The 20,998-nt window shown below is 41.9% G+C and overlaps 1 protein-coding gene across 6 annotated transcripts in view; it reads left to right on the forward strand.

The window, feature by feature from the left end:
* Positions 1–20,998, forward strand: part of EIF4ENIF1 (eukaryotic translation initiation factor 4E nuclear import factor 1) — a 45,864-nt gene that overhangs the window by 22,010 nt on the left and 2,856 nt on the right. For 4 of the 6 annotated variants that reach the window (XM_078060752.1, XM_036074584.2, XM_036074586.2 and 1 more), the window contains exons 7-16: positions 3,185–3,360; positions 8,878–9,013; positions 9,229–9,408; positions 10,171–10,403; positions 13,180–13,251; positions 13,712–13,895; positions 14,816–14,895; positions 15,219–15,361; positions 18,552–18,636; positions 19,933–20,065. In XM_078060752.1, the coding sequence (XP_077916878.1) occupies positions 3,185–3,360; positions 8,878–9,013; positions 9,229–9,408; positions 10,171–10,403; positions 13,180–13,251; positions 13,712–13,895; positions 14,816–14,895; positions 15,219–15,361; positions 18,552–18,636; positions 19,933–20,065 (1,422 nt within the window). The remainder of the gene's footprint in view (positions 1–3,184; positions 3,361–8,877; positions 9,014–9,228; positions 9,409–10,170; positions 10,404–13,179; positions 13,252–13,711; positions 13,896–14,815; positions 14,896–15,218; positions 15,362–18,551; positions 18,637–19,932; positions 20,066–20,998) is intronic. The other 2 variants (XM_078060751.1, XM_078060753.1) reach the window with 2 other exon arrangements.

The following is a 20,998-nucleotide window of genomic DNA, read 5'->3' on the forward strand; positions in this document are numbered from 1 at the left end:
GAATTTTACCCATTCTTGTATCAACAAGTGGATGAGCCAGATGGAGTGAGTGTCACCTCCTTACCTTATAGATACAAAGAGAGGCCTGGAAAGAAGGGACAACCCAAGACCCTGTCACATAGATTTCATGGCAGAGCCTTGAGTGGAATCCAGGGCTCCTAGCTCACTCACCCCAATAGTTAATTGCAGGGGCACCTGGGTGGCTCAGTCATTAGGCGTCTGCCTTCAGCTCAGGTCATGATCTTGGGGTTGTGAGATTGAGCCCCGCATCAGGCTCCATGCTCAGCGGGTGGCCTGCTTCTCCCTCTCCCTCTCCCCCTGCTTGTGTTCCCTCTCTCGCTGTGTCTCTCTCTGTCAAATAAATAAATAAAACCTTAAAAAAAAAAAAAAGTTAATTGCAGAAGGTCCTCAGGCTGTCCTAGCTACTGTATTTAGGATAAACAGGTACCCTGTAATTTCATCTTGGCTGCAAGAATGAAAGGAGGGGAGGGATGGTGAGTGCCTTTTAATCCATTTTTGTATTTGTATTCTAGCTTTCTACAAAATTTTTTTTTTTTTTAAAGAGAGTGGGGGAAGGGTGGTGAGGGGCAGAGTGAGAGACAGAAACTCAAGCAGACTCCCTGCTGAGCACGGAGCCCAACTCAGGGCTCAGTCTCACAACCCCAAGATCATGACCTGAGCCAAAATCAAAGAGTCGGACACTTAACCTGCTGAGCCACCCAGGCGCCCCTCCACAGAATTTTTTTATATAGCTGTTCTCTTCAAGCCTCCTAGTGCTGGGAATGTGGCAGTTAGCAAGACAAACCTATTCCTTGCCTGTTTGATTTTTAAGATCGATGTATAATGAGCACTTACTCTACACAGGGCCCAGTGCTAGGTGATGTATAAATGGTAATAATTGAAACAATTTGAATATGCATTACACCTGTAACCAGAAAAAAAATGTAGAAGTTAGAAATGGCTAAAACCCTCCATTGATAGAAAAGAACATTTTAGGGGTGCCTGGGTGGCTCAGTCAGTTAAGCGTCCGACTCTTGATTTCGACTTAGGTCACAGTCTCAGGGTTGTGAGATCAAGCTCTGTTTTGGGCTCCATGCTGGGGCATGGAGCCTGCTTAAGATTCTCCCTCTGCCCCTCCGCGCATAGCTCACATGCTCTCTCTCTAAAAAAAAAAAAAAAGAACATTTTAATTTGCATCTTCTCTAATGAAGGTATATGGTCCTTCTGAATGTGATGAAACTTCCCCCTAGTTCTCTTTCCTAGGTCTCTGCCTTTTGAGTCTATCATAATAAATTGCCAGTTGTGTCTGTCTGCCAGTGCACATCCCTACCCACTCATACCCACTCTCAGTTGACAGACCCCATCTGCTTCCCAGAGAGCTTGACAATGGCACAGAATTGCATATGGGACACTCCTGCTGCCTGCAAAAGCTATTTATCTGTTAAGAGATGTTCCTGATACAAAATAAAAGGGATAGGAGAAGTATTAAAGCTTCTTTTGTAAATGTATGAGCCAAGTACACACTCTTGTTTCCACCTTTCATCCTTAAGTTGGGACCCAAAACTGCAGCAGAATGTCACTGGTCAGTCCTGAGGGGGCCAGGCAGGTTCTGCTGGGTAAAATGTCAGGGAGAAGCACTGCTCTAGTGGACAAGGATACAGACTTGGCATTGATTAGGCTATTGAGTTGTTCATTTTTCTAGGGCTCCCTTTCTTTGTAAAGTGAGGGCAATACGTCCATCAAAGCAGTCATCTTAATTTAAATGTCAGTCTGTAAGGAACAGTATTGCTTCTGTTGGCAGTAAGCATGTGCCAACCCACTGGAGAGACTGCTGACTGCCTCGTCTGTGGCTCATAAACCTCGTCTTACTGGTTGCCTTAGGCCCTCAGAGGACTCGGTAGTCAGATGGCAGCCACCCTTACGGAGGAGCAGTGCTGCCTCGATAGGGCTTGGTGTGGAACAGTATTGGTGGCCGTCTTAGGGTTGAAGTTTCTGCCACTTGGCTGGTATTGAGACCTTGGGTCAGCAAGCCACTTAACCCTTCAGTTATAGTCCCCTGCTTTGCTATCTAGCATTCCATTACTGGAATGAAAGCAGCTGATAGCGTTTAGAGTCTCTTGGTCTGATTAATAACAAGACTTTTAAGAAGGGATGGGTCCAGGAGACGGCCTTTTTTTTCCCCCCCAGGAGGACTTATGTCTGCTACAGATCTTGAAACTACAGGCAGCTCTTACATAGGTGCTTTTGCAGGGTGGAGCTTTGGGAGTCCTGTTCTTCACATCAAAAAGTTGAATGTCTAGTATCTCTCAGTGCACTTATTTAAAAGAAAAAAAAAATTTTATCCTAAGTATTTTGCCTTTTGCTCGTATTCCAACTAAACCGAAGGTATTAGTTGCTTTAAATGTTAACAGTTGGTAGCTTCACTTAGACCTTACCTTCACATCCTAACAATAGCTGAACAATACTTAGTTTTAAATTTACCAGGCACCACCGAGTACGACAAAACTGAGTAGAGCAGATTACCTGTCTTCAGAGGGCTCAGTCTCACTAGACAACTATTATAATACAGTGTGATAAGTACTCTGAAAGACAACACAAGGGTTATAGAGAAGGCAGTGATTAATTTTTCTGGGCATGGTAAAAATGGGTAGGCAGATCAGGCTTCCCAGAAGAGGTAACATTTGAGCTTCGCCTTGAAGGATGCGCTACCACCAACCTGTAGGCACGTGAAAATTGCCCTCCTGCTAGGTTTCACATGAATACCTTAGATTGCCAAACCCTGGCTTAAAGTGGTGGTGCAGATACGTGGATGAAGGCAGGGCCAAATTAATTTGGTTCCATTTTTAAGCAGTAAGAGACTTGCAAAAACTATCTTTAAAAAAAAAAAACACCCACTAGAAAAAGAATGTGCTGCATTACAGAAAACTTGAAGAATGTGTGGCAGAGGGACCGCCATCCTTCCTGCACTGGGTTGGTGTTCCGGCTTGGTTATTAAGGCTTTTCTCTCCCCTGGCTCCCATAGGAAAGGAGCGGTTTCACTGTTGCAAATGCTGCATCGGCCCACGAGGTGTGCCCTTACAGTTGTCTGTGGTTCTTCTGCACATGTGAACGTGGCTGGGGCCACAGAACAAGTCTAGAGCGGTTCAGCTGATCAGACCATTTTTTGTCCTGATTTTGTTTTCAGGCACAGTCGAATGCAATGGAGGAGTGGCCGAGGAGGATGAGGTGGAGGTCATCCTGGCACAGGAGCCTGCTGCTGATCAGGAGGTGCCGAGGGACGCCGTCTTGCCTGAGCAGTCCCCGGGAGAATTTGACTTTAATGAGTTCTTTAACCTTGATAAGGTGCCAGGCTTGGCTTCGGTGAGTGTAGCCGCACGCTGACAAACGAGGTGGAGCGACTGTGTGGTTAAATCTCTCCTGAGGATTTAAGATACTCTTTTTAAAGTATTGTTTTGCTCGATGTGTTTGGGGGTTTGGGGCTTTTATTCCTTAATATTATTTGAGTTTTCGTGGCTTTGGTTTTAGAGGCCTCGTGGAAATGACCAAGTGAGAATTCTGTACCGGTTACCTCTTTTTCTAGGCTGGTACGTTGGACTAAGAATTCTTCAGATGTTAAGAACATTGTCTGCTTTTATTTTTAAATAGTTAAGTGTTTGTTATAAAGATTTGCTGGGGAGGTGGATTTTTATAACTGGTGATTAGCATCATGCTGATGTGTATTCCTTGCATAAGGTTGACTTAGTTAGGTGGTAACTTTGTGGTGTGATGGTTCTGAAAACCTTTAGTGAAAAGCACCTTGAAATACTAGCAGTGTTACTGTTAAACTATTGAGGTCCAGTCTTTCTCGACTTTCAAAATAGAAGCAGTAAGACATCCCAAATCTTCACTTGCTGCCTGCCCTCGCTCCTATGCCCTTTGGTCCTTTAGGGATGACTATAGCCTCAACAAGTTGGAGAAAAGATAGAACCCTGACGAGATTGTTCTGTGGTTATTGAAACAGTGCATAGAATCATGAGGAAACAATTTTTTTAAGATTTTATTTATTTGAGAGATCGAGAGTGAGCACGAGCAGGGGTGGGGCAGAGGAAGAGAGAAAGGGAGAAGCAGACTTTCCACTGAGCAGGGAGCCCAATACGGGGCTCAGTCCCAGGACCCTGGGATCGTGACCTGAGCTGAAGGCAGATGCTTAACCGACTGAGCCACCCAGGTGGCCCATGATGAAACAGAATTTTAAAAAACATTTGGGGCATCTGGGTGGCTCAGTTGATTAAGCGTCTGACTCTTGATTTTGGCTCAGGTCATGATTTCAGGGTAGTGAGATTGAGCCCCACATCGGGCTCCACACTGGGCATGGAGCCTGCTTAAGATTCTCTCTCTCTCCCCCTGCTCCTGTCCCACCTCTCTCCCTTCCCACCTCTCTCCCTTCCCCCCTCCCTCCCTCTCTCTCTCCCTCCCTCCCTCTCTCCCTCTCTCAAAACAAAAACAAAACCCACATTTGCCCAAAAGCATCTGTGTGTTCTAGATGTCCCATTTACAACACCAAATACAGCAAATACATTTGACCAGTCCTTTAAAATTGGTGGTTCATGGAATTTAAGTGACTCTACTGCTTAACCACAGTGTCTCCTTGTTTGGTTATTGTGTGAGCAGAGAGAACTGGGCATGACAGAAAGACAACATTGGCTTGGCTTCTTTGTCATTTGCGGCCTCGGTCCCCAAAAGATGGCCCCCCGAATAAGTGAGCAGACATTGCATAGGTACAGGGTCGCGGGTGAGTTCTAGGGCAGCACTTCTGAAATTCTCTGTGATGAGGGGCCAAGTTATATTTCCAGTCCATGAGGACCAATGGTTTAGTATAAAGTACAAAGTCCTAGCAGTGCCAAATTGGTATAAAAGTGTCTAAGCATTTACTTTGATTCTCTGAACTTCTCTGCACGTGGTCCAAGAGCACACTTGTCTAGAGCGCCCTTCAGGAGCTTGTGGAGCGTGGCTCTAAATCATCTGGCAACTGTGTGGTTGGTTCTGTTCCTTAAGTTCTAGCAGCAATTTTAACTGTAAGTCTCCTAGTCAGATACCTCAGTTATAGTCAGCTGGTCAGTAACAGTCCTTTGGCTCACCGTGAGCAGACAGGAGCTTAATTTCCTTGGTGGAAAAGTCTAAGCTTTTGAGGGGGACATTAGTTGCTTTTTCTTCCCCCCCTTCACTCTTAGGCAGAAATCTTACTGTAAAAAGTTTTCATAGCAAAAGGTCAAAATGTATAGGCCTATTCTTGGCTCCAAAAGTGAGCACCTGTGAAACTTAACCCGTGTGCTTACACAGAAGAAGAATTCAAAACTAAACTTTTAATAATAGGTAACATTCATTAGAGTGCTGATTGTTTTAGGCTTTACATACAATAACTCATTTAATGCTCACAAACCCTTTTAAATTAGATTACTATTTCCATTTTACAGATGAGGAAACAGGCACAGAGGCTTAAATAACTTGCCCAAAGTCACATCCAGTGAATGGTAGGCACTGAATTTTGATTCATGGCAGTTTCAGTTAAGGGTCTTTTTTTTAATTCCCCATAACTATACTGCCTTTAAAGCATAAAAGGAGGTATAGCAGCTTCACAGTATTTTATTTTTTGGCCCTCACCCTCAACCAAAATTTGGCTAACGCTGAGCAGTAGATGGTGCTAGGCTAGGAGGTGTCCATGTTTTTCATGAAGGTCCTGCTCATTAAGGTGTATATTCTATAGTAGGTTCACTTAAAAGCAAAACTGGGATCCATTAAAAACAAATGCCCAGATTGTGCCATGTAATTCTAATTTTATGCTCAATAAATGACCATTTAGGAAAAATAAGAACTATATAGGATTTGAGTATCGACTGACAAATGTTATATAAAGTGCTTGAAATAGTATATGGCACTCAGTAAGCTCCACCAGTGTTAGGTATTAATAGATAAAAACAGAATTATGGCTCTGTCTACTAGCATTGCAATACATTAGAAGTTGAAAGTCATAAAAACCTACTCAGACCGACAATTTGGATCACATATGCAAATAATTTCAGTTTAATAATTAAAAATAAGTTTATTTGGGATATGACACAAGTCTTATTACAACACCTGACATAACAGGTGCTTACGTATGTTGAATGAAGAAAAAGAAATCAGGGTGGAAATCATAAACTATTTAGAGTGGATGAAACAAGGACCATGACATAGAAAAACCTTGGTGGCATAATCAAAAGTGTACTCAGAAGAAAATGTGTATCTTTTTTTTTTTTTCTTAAGATTTTATTTATTTATTTGACAGAGAGAGACACAACAAGAAAGGGAACACAAGCAGGGGGAGTGGGAGAGGGAGAAGCAGGCTTCCCACGCAGCAGGGAGCCCGATGCAGGGCTCGATCCCAGGACCCTGGGATCATGACCTGAGCTGAAGGCAGACGCTTAATGACTGAGCCACCCAGGCGCCCCGAAAATGTGTATCTTTAAGTACATTTGTTACAAATCCCCAAAATCAAACTGGAGTGAAACAAATACAGAACTAAAGAAATTTCCATAAAACTGGAAAGTACTAGAAGAGCATTGATCAGTAAAACCTAGTAATTGTCAGAGAAAATATTTTACAGTATATTTTTGACAGAATACTATGAATCTTAAGATATGATTTGTCTAAATGACCTTGTTTGAAGGACCAGACTAACAGTCATAAGTTACCTTAAAATGTTATTAAAAATGCAAAAGGAACAGTTTAAACATACCAGATTACAGTTCATAGGCTCCTCATCTTGACCAGCTGATGGCTAACAAGAACGTAGCAGAGGATGTCTTGACCGAGAAGTCAGAGCAGCGGGCCCACCTCTCCATTTCCTGTACCAAGGTTCAGGAAATCTCACTGCTGTTAGATCGTCCTTGCTTGCTGTGTGGTAAAAATGACTGACTAGAGGGGCGCCTGTGTGGCTCAGTCGTTGGGCGTCTGCCTTCGGCTCAGGTCATGGTCCCAGGGTCCTGGGATCGAGCCCCGCGTCGGGCTCCCTGCTCCGCGGGAAGCCTGCTTCTCCCTCTCCCACTCCCCCTGCTTGTGTTCTCTCTCTCGCTATGTCTCTCTCTGTCAAATAAATAAAAAATCTTTAAAAAAAAAAAAATGACTGACTAGATAAATCATCTTAGGATTCCTTTGGGGCTTAAAATGCTTTAGTTTCTTGAAATTGGCATTTCCACTAAATGTGTATAAGAGAAATTTTATTTCTACTTTTTATGTTGTAGCTATAATAAAACAGCTCTAACAGAAACAAAGTTGGTCACTGATCAAAATATGGAAATGACTGTCTTACTGTCCCATCTTTAGAAAATGTCCATATACTTTATATTCATGTCCTTTACTTTTTCATGTTCCTCTTGTGTATCTTCTTTCTTTTTTCGGATACACTATGATCAGAGGAAATAAAAGGATTAAAATGCAAAGAGATTTTTGGCTATTTGTACAATTTCACATTCTTTTCAACTTTAAAACCTTTTTAATGACTATAGCTTTTAGTTTTAAAATAATTCCTATTTATCCCTAAGGTGGTTATATTTTAGATACGATTCTCAGTTTTTCACAGTGAAGCGTTTACTGATAAAACTTCTTATATTTTAAATTTGGCAAAATTAGTACAGTTGAAAGTCCGCAAGTGTACAAGTGAGTGATTGAAACTGAATAGGAGTACCACAAGTAATAAATTAGTGTCATGAATTAAAATCTCTCATTCTTGTGTTCAAGAGAAGCAAATATTTGTGGCTTAGTTTGGGTACATTATGAGAAAATTCTTCCAGATGAGAATAAAATAATAAATCTAACCTGTTGTTGCTGAATTTTGACTGGAAATTGTAGGTTCTAGTCTGTAGATAAAACTGTCACTACTTTGCCATCCATGTACCAGTTTGGGGGAAAACCTGTTTTCTCTTTATCATTGGTATAGAAATGAAAGTTTATGCCTTTCAAGGTGTGCCTCATTTTTTGGATTGACATTTGCTTTACCTTGTCTTTTCTAAATATTGATAAGAACACTGCATAAAGATCAGTTTGGATATTTAACTGGATTTATGACAGAATAGAATTGAAATATTCTTTTTAATGCGTCAATCTAGTTTTTAAGGACTGATAATGGAAATTACTATTATGAAATAGTGTTGAGAAATTGTTTCTGATCGTAGCACATTAATTATTCTTACTAAACTGAAAACTATTGAGGTTGGATTTAAAAGAAAACAAACACCTGCAAACTCCCTATTAAGTTCAAACAGATATTAGAGATCAGTTAAAAGTTCATCTTTCACATTCTGACACTTCTAAACTTGGACTGGAAGTATGATCTCTATGAACTCCACTTCTTAGCTTCTGAAATTGTCACCATTGAATTTTATGATGTTCATCACAACCTTGAGAAAGTTGAAGTTTGAAGCGAGGGCTTTCTTTCATCATCTCTCCATACTTGATATTTAGTTGAAGGCCACTCATCAGCTTGGCAATGGAATGCTTTACTGTGGTGCTGATTTTGATTTTGAAACTATGTCCTCTGAGAACATTAACATTAAATAGTTCGTGGATTTTCTAATGAGGCAAAGGATAGAAAACCAAAACATATTCTGTGACACGGAGGTTTTTCATTATATGCTAAGAAAGTACATGGTCAGTAACACCCACCTTTGGGTTACTCAGAAATGACCCTGGAGGGGAAGAAAAATTAAAGATGTTGAAAATCGTAAATTCTGAGGGTGTTTACCTTCAGGTCAGCAGCAGCAAAGGAAGTTTCAAAGTAAGTGACCTTTTTTAAAAATTTGAACCTTGTTATTCTTTTCACCTAGAAACCATTATCTTAGCTCCTTTTGTCTTTCCCTTTAGATGATAGAAGATGTTTTGGGAGAAGGGTCAGTCTCTGCCAGTCGGTTCAGTAGGTGGTTCTCTAACCCCAGCCGATCAGGAAGCCGATCCAGCAGTCTTGGGTCAACACCACATGAAGAACTGGAGAGACTAGCAGGTAAAATGGCTTCAGATTCTGACTTTGAAGGTGGTTTTGAGCCTTCTCTGACATGGTTCGTTCTATCTGTGTTAGGGTCCATTAGGGTTAAAAGGTCTCTGGATACTAAAAAAACAAAAAACCTTCAATTTGTGCCCTTTTAATACTGTTGAAGATCTATTTCTGTGCTTTATTGGGACCAGTTAATTAATGAATATATTTACTTGCAATATTAGGTCTGGAACAAGCAATCCTCTCTCCTGGGCAGAACTCGGGGAATTATTTTGCTCCTATCCCACTGGAAGACCATGCTGAAAATAAAGTGGATATTTTAGAAATGCTACAGAAAGCCAAAGTGGATTTAAAACCTCTCCTTTCCAGTCTTTCTGCAAATAAAGAAAAGCTTAAGGAAAGCTGTAAGTGTTCATTAAGAGTCTGCTTTAAGCATTTGAAAAAGTGTGGATCTCAGTCTTAAGGCAGTTGGTTCTAACATACTGCTGTTTCATCAAAAGTCAAATAGAGAGTGGGTTTTATTTAATGTATTTCAAAATTTTTATCAAACAGTACCACCTCCTTGAGAATCTAGTAGTTAATGGGTCATGGGCTTTTCCTCCAAGTCCTTCTCCTTACCTGGAGCCTGATCATTATACTCCAGTTAATGCTGTAGTCCTCCTGGACATAACTTGGCAGCTTCTCACACCTTTGCCCCAATCTGCCACGTTCTTGCTTAGGTTATGCGCCCTCAACATAAACCTTAGTAATAAAATAACCATAGTGCAGGTAGCAGTCTTGCTGATGTTAGGCTATCTGGGATTCTTGTCCCTGGTAACAAGTCTCCAAAAGACTCATTATGAGAGGTCCTCCTGCAGGATGCACATTAGGATCTTATTAAGTCTTAAAGCATAACATCCCATGGTTGTGGTCCCCCAGCTTCTAGCATCTAAACATTTTAGGTTTATTTTATGCCCTCTCTTCCTAAGTACATAATGACGGCCTTGTTTCCACTGAGCAACCATGATTTTAAGAGTCTTCAGTTTGTCTGTTTTTGGTATCAGCCTTTTCTGACAACCTCAGTTCAACTGTGAAATTATTTTCACTTTAACCATCATGGTAGCCGAAGAGTATTCCTACCACATATTCCCTTGCTTGGCTTGATCTGGATTTTCTCAATCTTTCAGCGCATTCAGGAGTTGTGCTGTCAGTGGAAGAGGTAGAAGCAGGGCTCAAGGGCTTGAAGGTGGACCAGCAGGTGAAGAATTCGACTCCCTTCATGGCAGAACACTTAGAGGAGACCCTGAGTGCTGTAACAAGCAATCGACAGCTCAAGAAAGATGGAGATATGACCGCATTCAACAAACTAGTGAGCACCATGAAGGCAAGTGGGACTTTGCCTTCTCAGCCCAAAGTCAGCGTAAGTATTTGGCACAAACCCCAGCCTTTTCTCCTTTTCCTTTTCTATTCTACTTCCCACTATAATAAATGGACTTAAAAAATGGTATTCTGAGTAAGTTGGAAGTTCTTTAATAGTCATTTGATCCTTGATGCTTTTGTGTGTTCTTTATCACTGTGCTATTTGTTACTAGAAAAAGCAGGCGTGTGGTTAATCTATATGTTTTATGGGTGACAGTGTAACGATTTGAAAGATTTGGATATAACTTTAAGTCATTGCTTAAAAAAAAAAAAAAAGGTGTAAAAATATCTTTTTGGATGCGCTCCAGAGAAAGTTTTCAGTTTGTTCAGCTACTTAAGCCAAAATAACTCACCATGTTTTTATAGTAAAGTCTTTCTTTTCACATGTTTTAAGCATCCCTATATACCTGGAATTACCTACTTTCTTGATTAGGCAGTTGGCAGTTGTACGTATCATTTATAAAATATCTAAGATGGATTTTTCAAGACCATTGCATTCTGTCAATTTACTAAATAGAAAAAGCTGTGACTCGTAAAAACATTTTGGGGCACAAATTTGGGTTATGCATGCGGTGACTGCATGTCAGTAAATGCAGGTGCGTAGCACATACTGGTCTTTCTCATAACACATTAGCGGTGGCTCCCAGCCACGGCCTATGTGTCAATATTGCTATCCCTTGATGATAAAGGTGATAGAGGATGCCGGGCAAACCTGAATAATAAAAACATAAACATAGGTTTCTTCTTGTTGCTAACTTACAGCAAATTTATTGAATTGAATTTTGCCTCTTGTTTTCTTCTGTCATCATCTTTTCTGGGAGCTACGAGTTGGTCATGATATCAGTAGTTGGTCATGATTCATTTTGCCTCGTACCAAGGGAAGGAAACCGGTGTTTTTTATCTGACCAGCAGTTGGCAATAGATTCCAGCAGAGGTGCCGTTGTTCCTGGCCTTACTGCCAGGACTGACTCTACCTCTGAAAGGAGGCACCTCGGGTAGACTTACGTCTTTGCATCTGACCGCACCATGCCAGTTATAGGGGAAGGTTTCTCTTAAACCGCTGTCGTAATGAATTACTTAAAAGTTATTTCCATACAATGAATTATTAGATACAGATCTTTTCAAATGAGGACCAGATTAAAAGATCGCAAACTGTCCTTTTTTCTCGTTCATCTGGGTCTTGGTGATTAGGTGCTTATAAGTAGCTTGGGTCAAATCCTGGAAGTAGCTTCTTTTAGTGCGAATGAGTAAAGAAGTGGGAGCAGGGGGATTCGGTAGTTTACTTGATGTTTTGAACATTTTGTTTCAGATCGATGCTAGGGTTTGATACTGATACGGTTGACCCTGCGTTGAGAGGGTGACTGGTTTGATGTTGAGGTTTCAGTGCTCTGAAATCTATCTGGCCAAGGGAGTGAGCCTCAAACACCTGTGTAAAGGGATGGAGGATATAATTCAAGTTGCGACACAAAAAGTTAACACAAACCTAACCTAGAAAAGCAACAAGGAAAGTAATGTAATAAGCACACCAGATATTATCCCAAAATTGCTTAATTTGCATGTTGTCGTTAAGTCATGGTCTATTCTAAAATCAAGTCTTCAATTACTATGGCTATATGTGTCATGTATACTACTTCTAATCTGCCTCCATCTTGTAGGTTCAATCCTGTTGTTTTGTCACCAAAATAGGACATACTGGTTCAATCTAAACTCCATTTCAAACTGAATTGTAGAGGCTCTAGCATCCAAATATAGTCAGCCATGTAGTGTAAAGTAGCCCATTTGTGTTAGATGGAATTTAAATGACTCTTGAGGAGATCTCTTATTAAAAGCATCTGCAGTTAGGGGCGCCTGGATGGCTCAGTTGGTTGATCATCCAACTCTTGATTTCAGCTCAGGTCTTGATCTCAGAGTCTTGAGTTCAAGCCCCGAGTTGGGCTCCACGCTAGGTGTAGAGCCTACTTAAAAAAAAAAAGTCCCAATTCTAAAACCAACAATAAAACACTGGGTTATCTTTGGGCTCTTTGTCATGCCTGAGGACATTGCTGTGGACCTCTGCAGCTTCATCTAGTAGAGGGGAAACTGTAACAGAGAAAGCATTTCAGGCAAAGCTAAACGGGCACAAGGATGTCCTGCAGTGCAGGAGGTGATGTCATTTGGATAACTGCTGCTGCATTAAAAGAACAAAGAGTGGAGGATCTGAATTTTGCCCCATATGTGAGAGCCGTTTTGGAACAGCTTGCTTAAAAATAATAAAATTTCCTAAAACGTGAAACTCTGAAATATAACAATTCTGGCCAAACTTTCATGTTGTTTACTAGGTTTTTAACTACTATCTGTGGTCTATAAATCTTGTTTCAAAGATAATGGGTAGCAAAGGTTGCCTTGAAAATTAAAATCTGTAAATTATCACAATTTCCTACTTGTGGCTTCTTAAGAAGTGCTCCTGTATTTCACCATTTTCTTTCTCCCTTCTTTTGGTCACAGTGTTAGAAACAGTGACATGCACTAGGGTTGCCACAGGGAGGAAAAGACCATCTGAGAGTCTCTGAGTGGACTTTGCATATACATGTGAAGATTCTTTCCCTTTCCAGATCTTTGGGACCTGTGTGATGAGCAAGTGGAACAAGTGGATCTAAGTTAGTTTTCTGTGCCTTGGATATCATTCTGCTTAAGTGCTAACTCCCTGGGGAGTTTTTAATGCTTTCTTGTGGTCCCCAATGAACCTGTAAGTTAAGTATGTAAGAAGGTTAAAACCAGTTTTCCTTTGACTTTTTTAGCGAAACCTTGAAAGCCATTTGATGTCCCCTGCTGAGATTCCAGGCCAGCCAGTCCCTAAGAACATCCTGCAGGTACTTCACCATCTTATACCAAGGCCTCGGAGTCCTGAACACTAGTCCTTTGAACCAGTTTTGTGTACTGGCCCAGCTTTGGGCCTTAGAGAATGATCCATGTGGCCTGGCAATCGAGAATACAGTGTTACTACCTGACATAGTTCTGTGTTGCTGTTAATCTCATTGTGGGGTGGGGAGGTGGCTGAAGATGACAAAGTAAGCCCTTGATTTCCAGCTTACAGGTTTGCAATTTCTATAGAAATTGAAAGTATCTAACCTATATTTGTAGCACTAACTTAAAGCAGATGTTGCTAGCTGAACAATGACAGAAATGTGTTGCATGTACATGTGCCAAAGTCCTTCAGTGGAGCATGAGGGACATTCATCGTTGGCTTCCAAAAGTTAATCCATAATTCACAGCCTCTGACTAGGAGGAAGAAGTAGGTTTGTTCACAAGGATGACTCTTTCTGCCCTTAGGAACTTCTGGGTCCGCCAGTTCAGAGACCTGCTTCTTCCAATCTTCTCAGTGGCCTTATGGGGAGTTTGGAGCCTACAACATCTTTACTGGGCCAAAGAGCACCCTCTCCTCCCTTGTCACAGGTGTTTCAGACACGAGCAGCCTCAGCAGACTACCTTCGTCCTAGAATACCATCACCAATTGGTAAATACTGTTGTGCATAGATGTATGTCCATTCTCCCCCAACCCCACCACAAAGGTTATACTTGTCCCCTGGAACTTGCACCGTCTTTTTCATGGGCATCCCTAAAGAGCTTAAAAAGAAATGTGATTTTATTATGCCTTTTTGGGGGGATGGTGAGGCCCAAAATTAGAAGACAGTTTATCTGGCTGCCCTTCTAGATAAATATACTCATAGTTCTTTCTCCTAAGATTGATCAAAATTGTATAAATTGGATCTAGCTCTTTAGTCTTGTTCCTTATTTTGGGAATTCAGAGAAGTTGATTCGGCTTCCTAGGTTTTTCCTTGATAGAGTAGAAGTCAGGGTGGTGGCTCTCTACCAACTTGATGAAGTTGGTACATAATCCACTCTAAGGTCTTGTGGCTAAAAGCTGTCTTAGCATAAGTGTTATGTAAAATCTCAGTGTTCCTGTCACCCTGGATCACTTTAGGCTGCTGGCCACTCTGGCCCCTGCCAGTCATCATACCTTCAGAGTAAGTTTTTGTACTATCCTTTCCCCAGTTAGCGAGATAGGATGGGAAGAGTGTAAGCCTCAAAGCCCTGTACTCTACTTTGGTTATCAGCTGGCTTGGTGATAATGAGCCATATCATTGACTAGAAAAGCACTTCTCTCTCAGATAGAGGTCTCAGCTCTGAAAGGGACAAAGCTGACGGCTTAGTGGGGTAGATGAATACACCAGTAATTTGGGTCATTAAGTGCTCTGATGAAGGTCCACATAGCCCAGTGTGGGGGCACAGAAGAAGAGGGACATGATCAGCCCAGAAGTCAGTACTTGCCTCAAGGAGATGCTGTTCAACAGGAGGCAGCATGCAGTAGTGCTGATAGCTCTCTCACAGATGTGTGCTCTCTTCACACTCACTGATATGCAACTTTCCCATCAGGTTTCACACCAGGACCACAGCAGCTACTTGGAGATCCATTCCAAGGCATGCGCAAACCCATGAGCCCTGTCACGGCCCAGGTCTGTCTGAGCTTTTTCTCTAAGTTTTTTGCTTACTTTTCATCCTTATTGTTGACTGTGGGATGGAGAATCGTTGCAATGCTTGGAAGTGGTTTTGAACTACAATTTGAGCTCAGTAAAAGCTAGAAGATGGGTGAATAAAGTCATACTTCATTAAAATCCTGTTGAGTGGATGGCAGCTCAATTTAGTCAGGTTTGCAGTGCCTCATTTCTCTCAGTTGCTGCTTGAAACATACCTTTCTAAGGGTGAAGAGAGACCTCTGTAAAAAATGCATGGACTATCCCCATTTTTCTGCTGACCTTCCTCTGCCGCCTCTGTTCAGCAGATGAGCCAGCTAGAATTGCAACAGGCAGCTTTGGAGGGGCTGGCCCTGCCACATGACCTTGCAGTGCAGGCAGCAAACTTCTACCAGCCTGGTTTTGGCAAACCACAGGTGGACAGAACCAGAGATGGATTCAGAAACAGGTAAGTTACTAACTAATCCTACCCTTGTGGGGATTTGCAAATTAGTTTTCCACAGATAAGCAATTAGTTATCCACAGTAAAACTCTGTGGTACACACTGATAGGTTTGTACAATCTATGGGGAGAAGTCCGTCTCCAGATGTGCTGTAGAGGAAGTGATACGTTTGAATTCTGCAGGAGCGTAGGCTTTTCATTCTACATAATTTTATTTATATTCTTGATTTAAAGCATTCATTTATACAAATGTAGCTAGCTGGCAGAGCTCCGTATTTGTTGTTATGAGATGATGAAAAGTAAAACTCCGCCGAGCTTCCTCCCCTACATATTCCTTGTTGAGTTACCAAACTGTCCTTTAATGCAGGTTTGCTGATCCATTATTTGTTGGTCAGAGCTAATGGGTTTGTTGATCAAAGCTATAAACATATGATTACCGACTTCAGTTTCCTCCTGTTCCTTCCAATAGTTGCAACAAGTAGTAATATGAACCGTAAAGTAGGGGAAAGAGGCAGCAATACCGTTCTTTTTTATTATAAAATAAAACAGAAAACTGCATTAAACAAATGTGTAGCTTATTACAAGACAGACTCCTCTGTTAGCTACTCAGAAGCTCCCTCTGTGCCCTGTCCTGGTAATACCTCTTCCCTCTCTCAGATCCCGTCCAGCCTTTAAAAGTAAAAAGCGGGGCGGGGGGGGGGGGGGGGGCCTGGGTGGCTCAGTCGTTAAGCATCTGCCTTTGGCTCAGGTCATGGTCCCGGGGTCCTGGGATCGAGCCCCACATTGGGTTCCCTGCTCAGCAGGGAGCCTGCTTCTCCCTCTCCCACTCCCCCTGCTTGTGTTCCCTCTCGCTGTGTTTCTCTCTGTCAAATAAATAAATAAAAATCTTTAAATAAATAATAAAACTTAAAAAAATAAGTATATAAAAGTAAATACTGGGGTGCCTGGCTGGCTCAGTCAGAAAAGCTTGCAAACTCTTGATCTCAGGGTTATAAGTTTGAGCCCCACGTTGGGTGTACTTTGCTAAACTAAAAATTACTAAAAAAAAAAAAAAAAAAAAAACTTAAAAAAATAAATAAAAGTAAATACCACTTTCATTTTTTTCAGTTTTATCACCAAAATGTTTATCCCTGAACATTAAGTCCTGCCCAAGCAGTATACTTGGTAATTAAGAAGTACTTATATATTTATATGATTCTTAAAATTGTCGTATCAGTGTCTCATTGTCTTCAGCTGGTTTTGTTGACACTTTCAGAAAACACTGAAACCAGTAAGTACCCTATATTCGTGCATAAATGTATTCTATCTATACACAGTAGCCCTCAGCCTAAACAGAGAGCTCAGGACTGGTCTGCTGAGACTCTCACTGGATTTCTCTCTGTAACGTAGTTTCTTAATAATTCATTGACTTGATTTATTGACTTTCAAAGCACTTTTGCTATCCAGAATTTTATTTGCTTTTGGCAACAACCCTGTGAGGTAGATGGTATAAATAACTGCATTTTACAGATATAGAAACTTAGATTTTTTTTAAAATACAAGTTCCTCAAAAACTAAGTAGACCTGAGTCAGTGTCAGCAGAGCCTTCATGCTGTTTGAATCAAATGTCAACCTCTCAGGCCCTCCCTGAACACCCTGTATACACTTGTGTCCTCCGACAGACATGTCTTTTTTTTTTTTAATTGTACTTACCACCTTCTGGGTTACTATTTTTTGTCTTTTTGCCCATAGTAACCCCTCTACCCTGCAACCAAAAGAATGTAATGAGGCCAGAGATTTTTTTGTCTGTTTTGTTTGTTGCTGTATCCCCCGCACTTTAGCCAGTGTCCAGCACATAGAGCATGCTCAAGTATGTTCATCAGAAGGAATAAATGATAGGTGTGCAGAACCACCAGCCTTGGGGTTTTCCTCCTGATCACTCAGAGTACTACTGATCTGTTTCTCCCTCATTGTCATGCTCAGATTTGCAGAATGGCAGTGGTGGGGCTTACCTGGTGTAGATTGGAAAGAAGCCATGGGTTTAGGAGTCTCATCTGCTTATGATTTAGGGACTCCCAGAATCACTAAAGCTTTGGCCCTCGTGGTATAAGGTCTGATAGCTGAAATGCAGTGAAACTCTCATTAACCAGTGAGCTCATATAATTCATTCTTCTCTGAGCCTTTTTACATCTTCAACTGTTTCCTGTTTTCTCCAAGTGAAGGGAAAATAAGTAGAATGGGGAGAAAAGGGAAGTCTATTCTTTTAATCTTCGGGAGTTTGAGAGTTTGGGAGGCCTGGGATCAACCTTGTGTGTGGACCAGGAGTGATGGGGAATGTTGCATGTTACTAGGTCTTGAAATAGCTGAAACTCTTGGTACTCTGATTTGAAACAGTGTCTTACATAGCAGCAGTTCTTTGCCAGGCCCTGTGCTAGTTAGTATTGCTCCCTACTCTCTGGAGCACAGCCTGGCCCACAGAATGAAGACTCGTAGCCTGACCCCCCGACATAATCTACAAATAAACTATACACCAGCCCTGGATAACCCTACATTCCCAAGGCCTTGAACCTGATCCTTCTACTTGAATCGTTGTTCTCCATCTTACAGCTTTCTCATTGATCACACTCAATTTAATGCAGCTTCTTCCCAGAGAAGCTTTCCTGGAGTCTCTTCAGTTAAGAGTATCGTGTCACTCCTTCTATATATACTTCATTTTCCCTTTCACCTTATTGTTATCTAATATCTACATGCCTTTTTTCTTTTTTTTAAGATTTTATTTATTTGACAGAGACACAGGAAGAGAGGGAACACAAGCAGGGGGAGTGGGAGAGGGAGAAGCAGGCTTCCAGCAGAGCAGGGAGCCTGATGCGGGGCTCCATCCCGGGACCCTGGGATCATGACCTGAGCCGAAGGCAGACGCTTTAACGACTGAGCCACCCAGGCGCCCCTAATATCTACATGCCTTAGTTCGCCCTGGTTAGTGTCCCTCCTCTAGACAAGAGTTCCTGCAAGGCCCAGGACCATGTTTAATCTTTTGTCTTCCCTCAGAACGTAGCATGTGGTTTTGCATACGTTAGGCACTTAATAAATGCTTGGAAAATTGAAATGGATGAGGGAATGGGATATTAAAGTCCTAGGCTGGTCTTGAGTATTCTTTGGTTTTAGGATTTGGAGTTTGAGCAGCTTGGAGCCCATACTGATACTTGGTTTGTTCACAGGCAACAGCGAGTGACCAAGTCACCAGCACCCGTGCACCGAGGGAATTCCTCTTCCCCTGCCCCCGCTGCCTCCATCACAAGCATGGTCAGTGACCTTTGCTTTTGTGAGTGACTTTAAGGCTTCTCCGTTTGGTTGTGCTTATATTGTATCACTGTGTACCCCAAAATGTCCTTAAGTGCCTTCATAGGAATAACTGACTTAATAGTCTTTCATACCTGCTTATTTATTAGATCTTCCCTTTTCAGGATACAGTCTAACTCTTAGGATTCTAGTGAAGCCCCTACATTGGGAAAAGTATGCTCCAGCAGATAGATGAGTAGAGTATGGGCTAAAACATACAAGGTGATATAATATGTTCAAACAAATGAACAATTGGAGTGGGGAGTAGAGGATGATAGGGGTGAAAGGTGAGATGGATGGGGTGAACGGGTTGGATCATGGGGAATCCAGTGAAACATGGTGGGGACTTCATAGATTCAGGTCTGTGATGTGAATTAAAGCTAGGACAAAGGAGTTTGCTTATTTGTGTTGTTAAATCTAGTTTTACAACGGACTCATTCATATTAGCTTTTTTTTAAGTTTTATCCCCCAGAAACCTCTATCGCCTCGTCAAAGCTGATAGACAAGGGGAAAAACTGTTACTCTGCTTCAGGAGCCCAAGTGGGTCTTTGCACCAAGCACTTTGAAGACAGGGTCTAGAAGGGACTTCTCTGTTCCTAATTCATGCCCTGTCTCCTGCCATCAAGGAGTTAGGATTAATGAGAAAAGTCACATGCACAATAAAATCATCAAAGTAAAAATGGGCAGTGAAGAGATGGGAACAAATGACCCCAAAAGGTGAATCCTAGGGGCTGAGGAGACTGTTAAGATAATTGTGCATTTTCTGGTAGCGAAGTTAAGATGGGATTCATTAAGAATATAGAGAAATTTAGGTTCTGAGGTTGTCTCTGAACTGTCCTTTCCCAGCTGGAAGGGCTCTTGCTCTAGGGTATACTTCTGGCCATGTTCTTCTGTGTTCTCAGCCTAATCCCAGGCTAGGGAAATGGCTGAAGCAGGGGCTGCATAGGTAGGCCCCTATCACCACAGACACAGATGAGTGGGTAGGTTGAAGCTCTGTGCTTTAACTACCTTTGTGCTAGAGCTAAATCTAGGTTTTGATGAAAATTTGATGTGAGCAAGAGATGATACACTTAGGGCACCACCTGTCTGGCCCATCCTGTTTCTTTTCCTCCAGCAGCTAGACACCCAACATTGGAGTTGGTCTCTGCCACATGTAGCCAGTAAGGGGACTCGTCAGCTTATTGAGTAGTTTGACCAGTTAAGCCTGGCTTGATTAGGAAAGGCATTTAGAGAACATGCTAATACTGTTTTTCTCTACAGCTTTCTCCTTCCTTCACCCCTACCTCAGTGATTCGTAAGATGTATGAGAGCAAAGAAAAAAGCAAGGAGGAGCCGACATCTGGAAAAGCAGCTCTTGGTGACAGTAAAGAAGACACTCAGAAGGCCAGTGAAGGTAATGCAGAGCTGTTGAGGATGTACTGCCCAAAAAGTATGTGACAGAGCATGGGCGTGAGTGCTCACCAGCTAACCTTATTCTCTGCAAATCCCTATGGAAAACCCCTGCCTGCTTTGGACCACAGTTCAGTGTCTGACAGTGAGAAAGGCATTGTACCAGTTCACAGCTGCTTGGCCACTTGACATTCTGACCAATCTAATAGTGGTATGAGTGCTAGTATGAAGAAGAGTTTTAGTTTAGAATCCTTTTTTTTTTTTTAAGATTTTTTTTTTTTATTTGAGTGAGAGAGAGAGAACATGAGCTGGTGGGAGGAGCAGAGGGGGAAGCTGACTCCCCGTTGAGCAGGGAGCTGGATGCAGGGCTCCATCCTGGGACTCTAGGATCATGACCTGAGCCGAAGGCAGACGCTTAACCAACTGAGCCACCCAGGCGCCCCTAGTTTAGAATCCTTATTGAGGCTTCAAAGTTGAATTATTAGTACATTTATTTGGCAAATTAATGTGGTACAACCAGCTTTACTTCTGAAACGTTCTCTCTAGCCTATGGAGACTAAGTGTCCAACAAAATCCAGCAGTGGGTGAAGCATAAGGTGTGGAGAGCCTTTTAGAAGTATATAGAAGGGGCTCCTGAGTGGCTCAGTCGGTTAAGCATCCAACTCTTGATTTCGGCTCAAGTCATGAGCCCCGGCTGTGTGCTCGGCTCACTATGTGCTCAGCTCGAAGTCTGCTGGAGATTCTCCCTCTCCCTCTGCCCCTCCCCTGATAAATAGATAAAATCTTTTTTAAAAAGTATATAGAAAATGTGAGCAAGGCTTTTAGGAATTGCAGTTGGGACTGTCAAGGATGTGGTGAAATAGATTCTAGTAAGTTAGGTTTACAAAAGTCTACAGTATTGGTCTGAGAGCTTTTTGCCTGTGAGAAAGCTTCTGGC

The sequence above is a fragment of the Halichoerus grypus genome, chromosome 13, assembly GCF_964656455.1.
Source record: "Halichoerus grypus chromosome 13, mHalGry1.hap1.1, whole genome shotgun sequence".
Lineage (NCBI taxonomy): Eukaryota > Metazoa > Chordata > Mammalia > Carnivora > Phocidae > Halichoerus > Halichoerus grypus.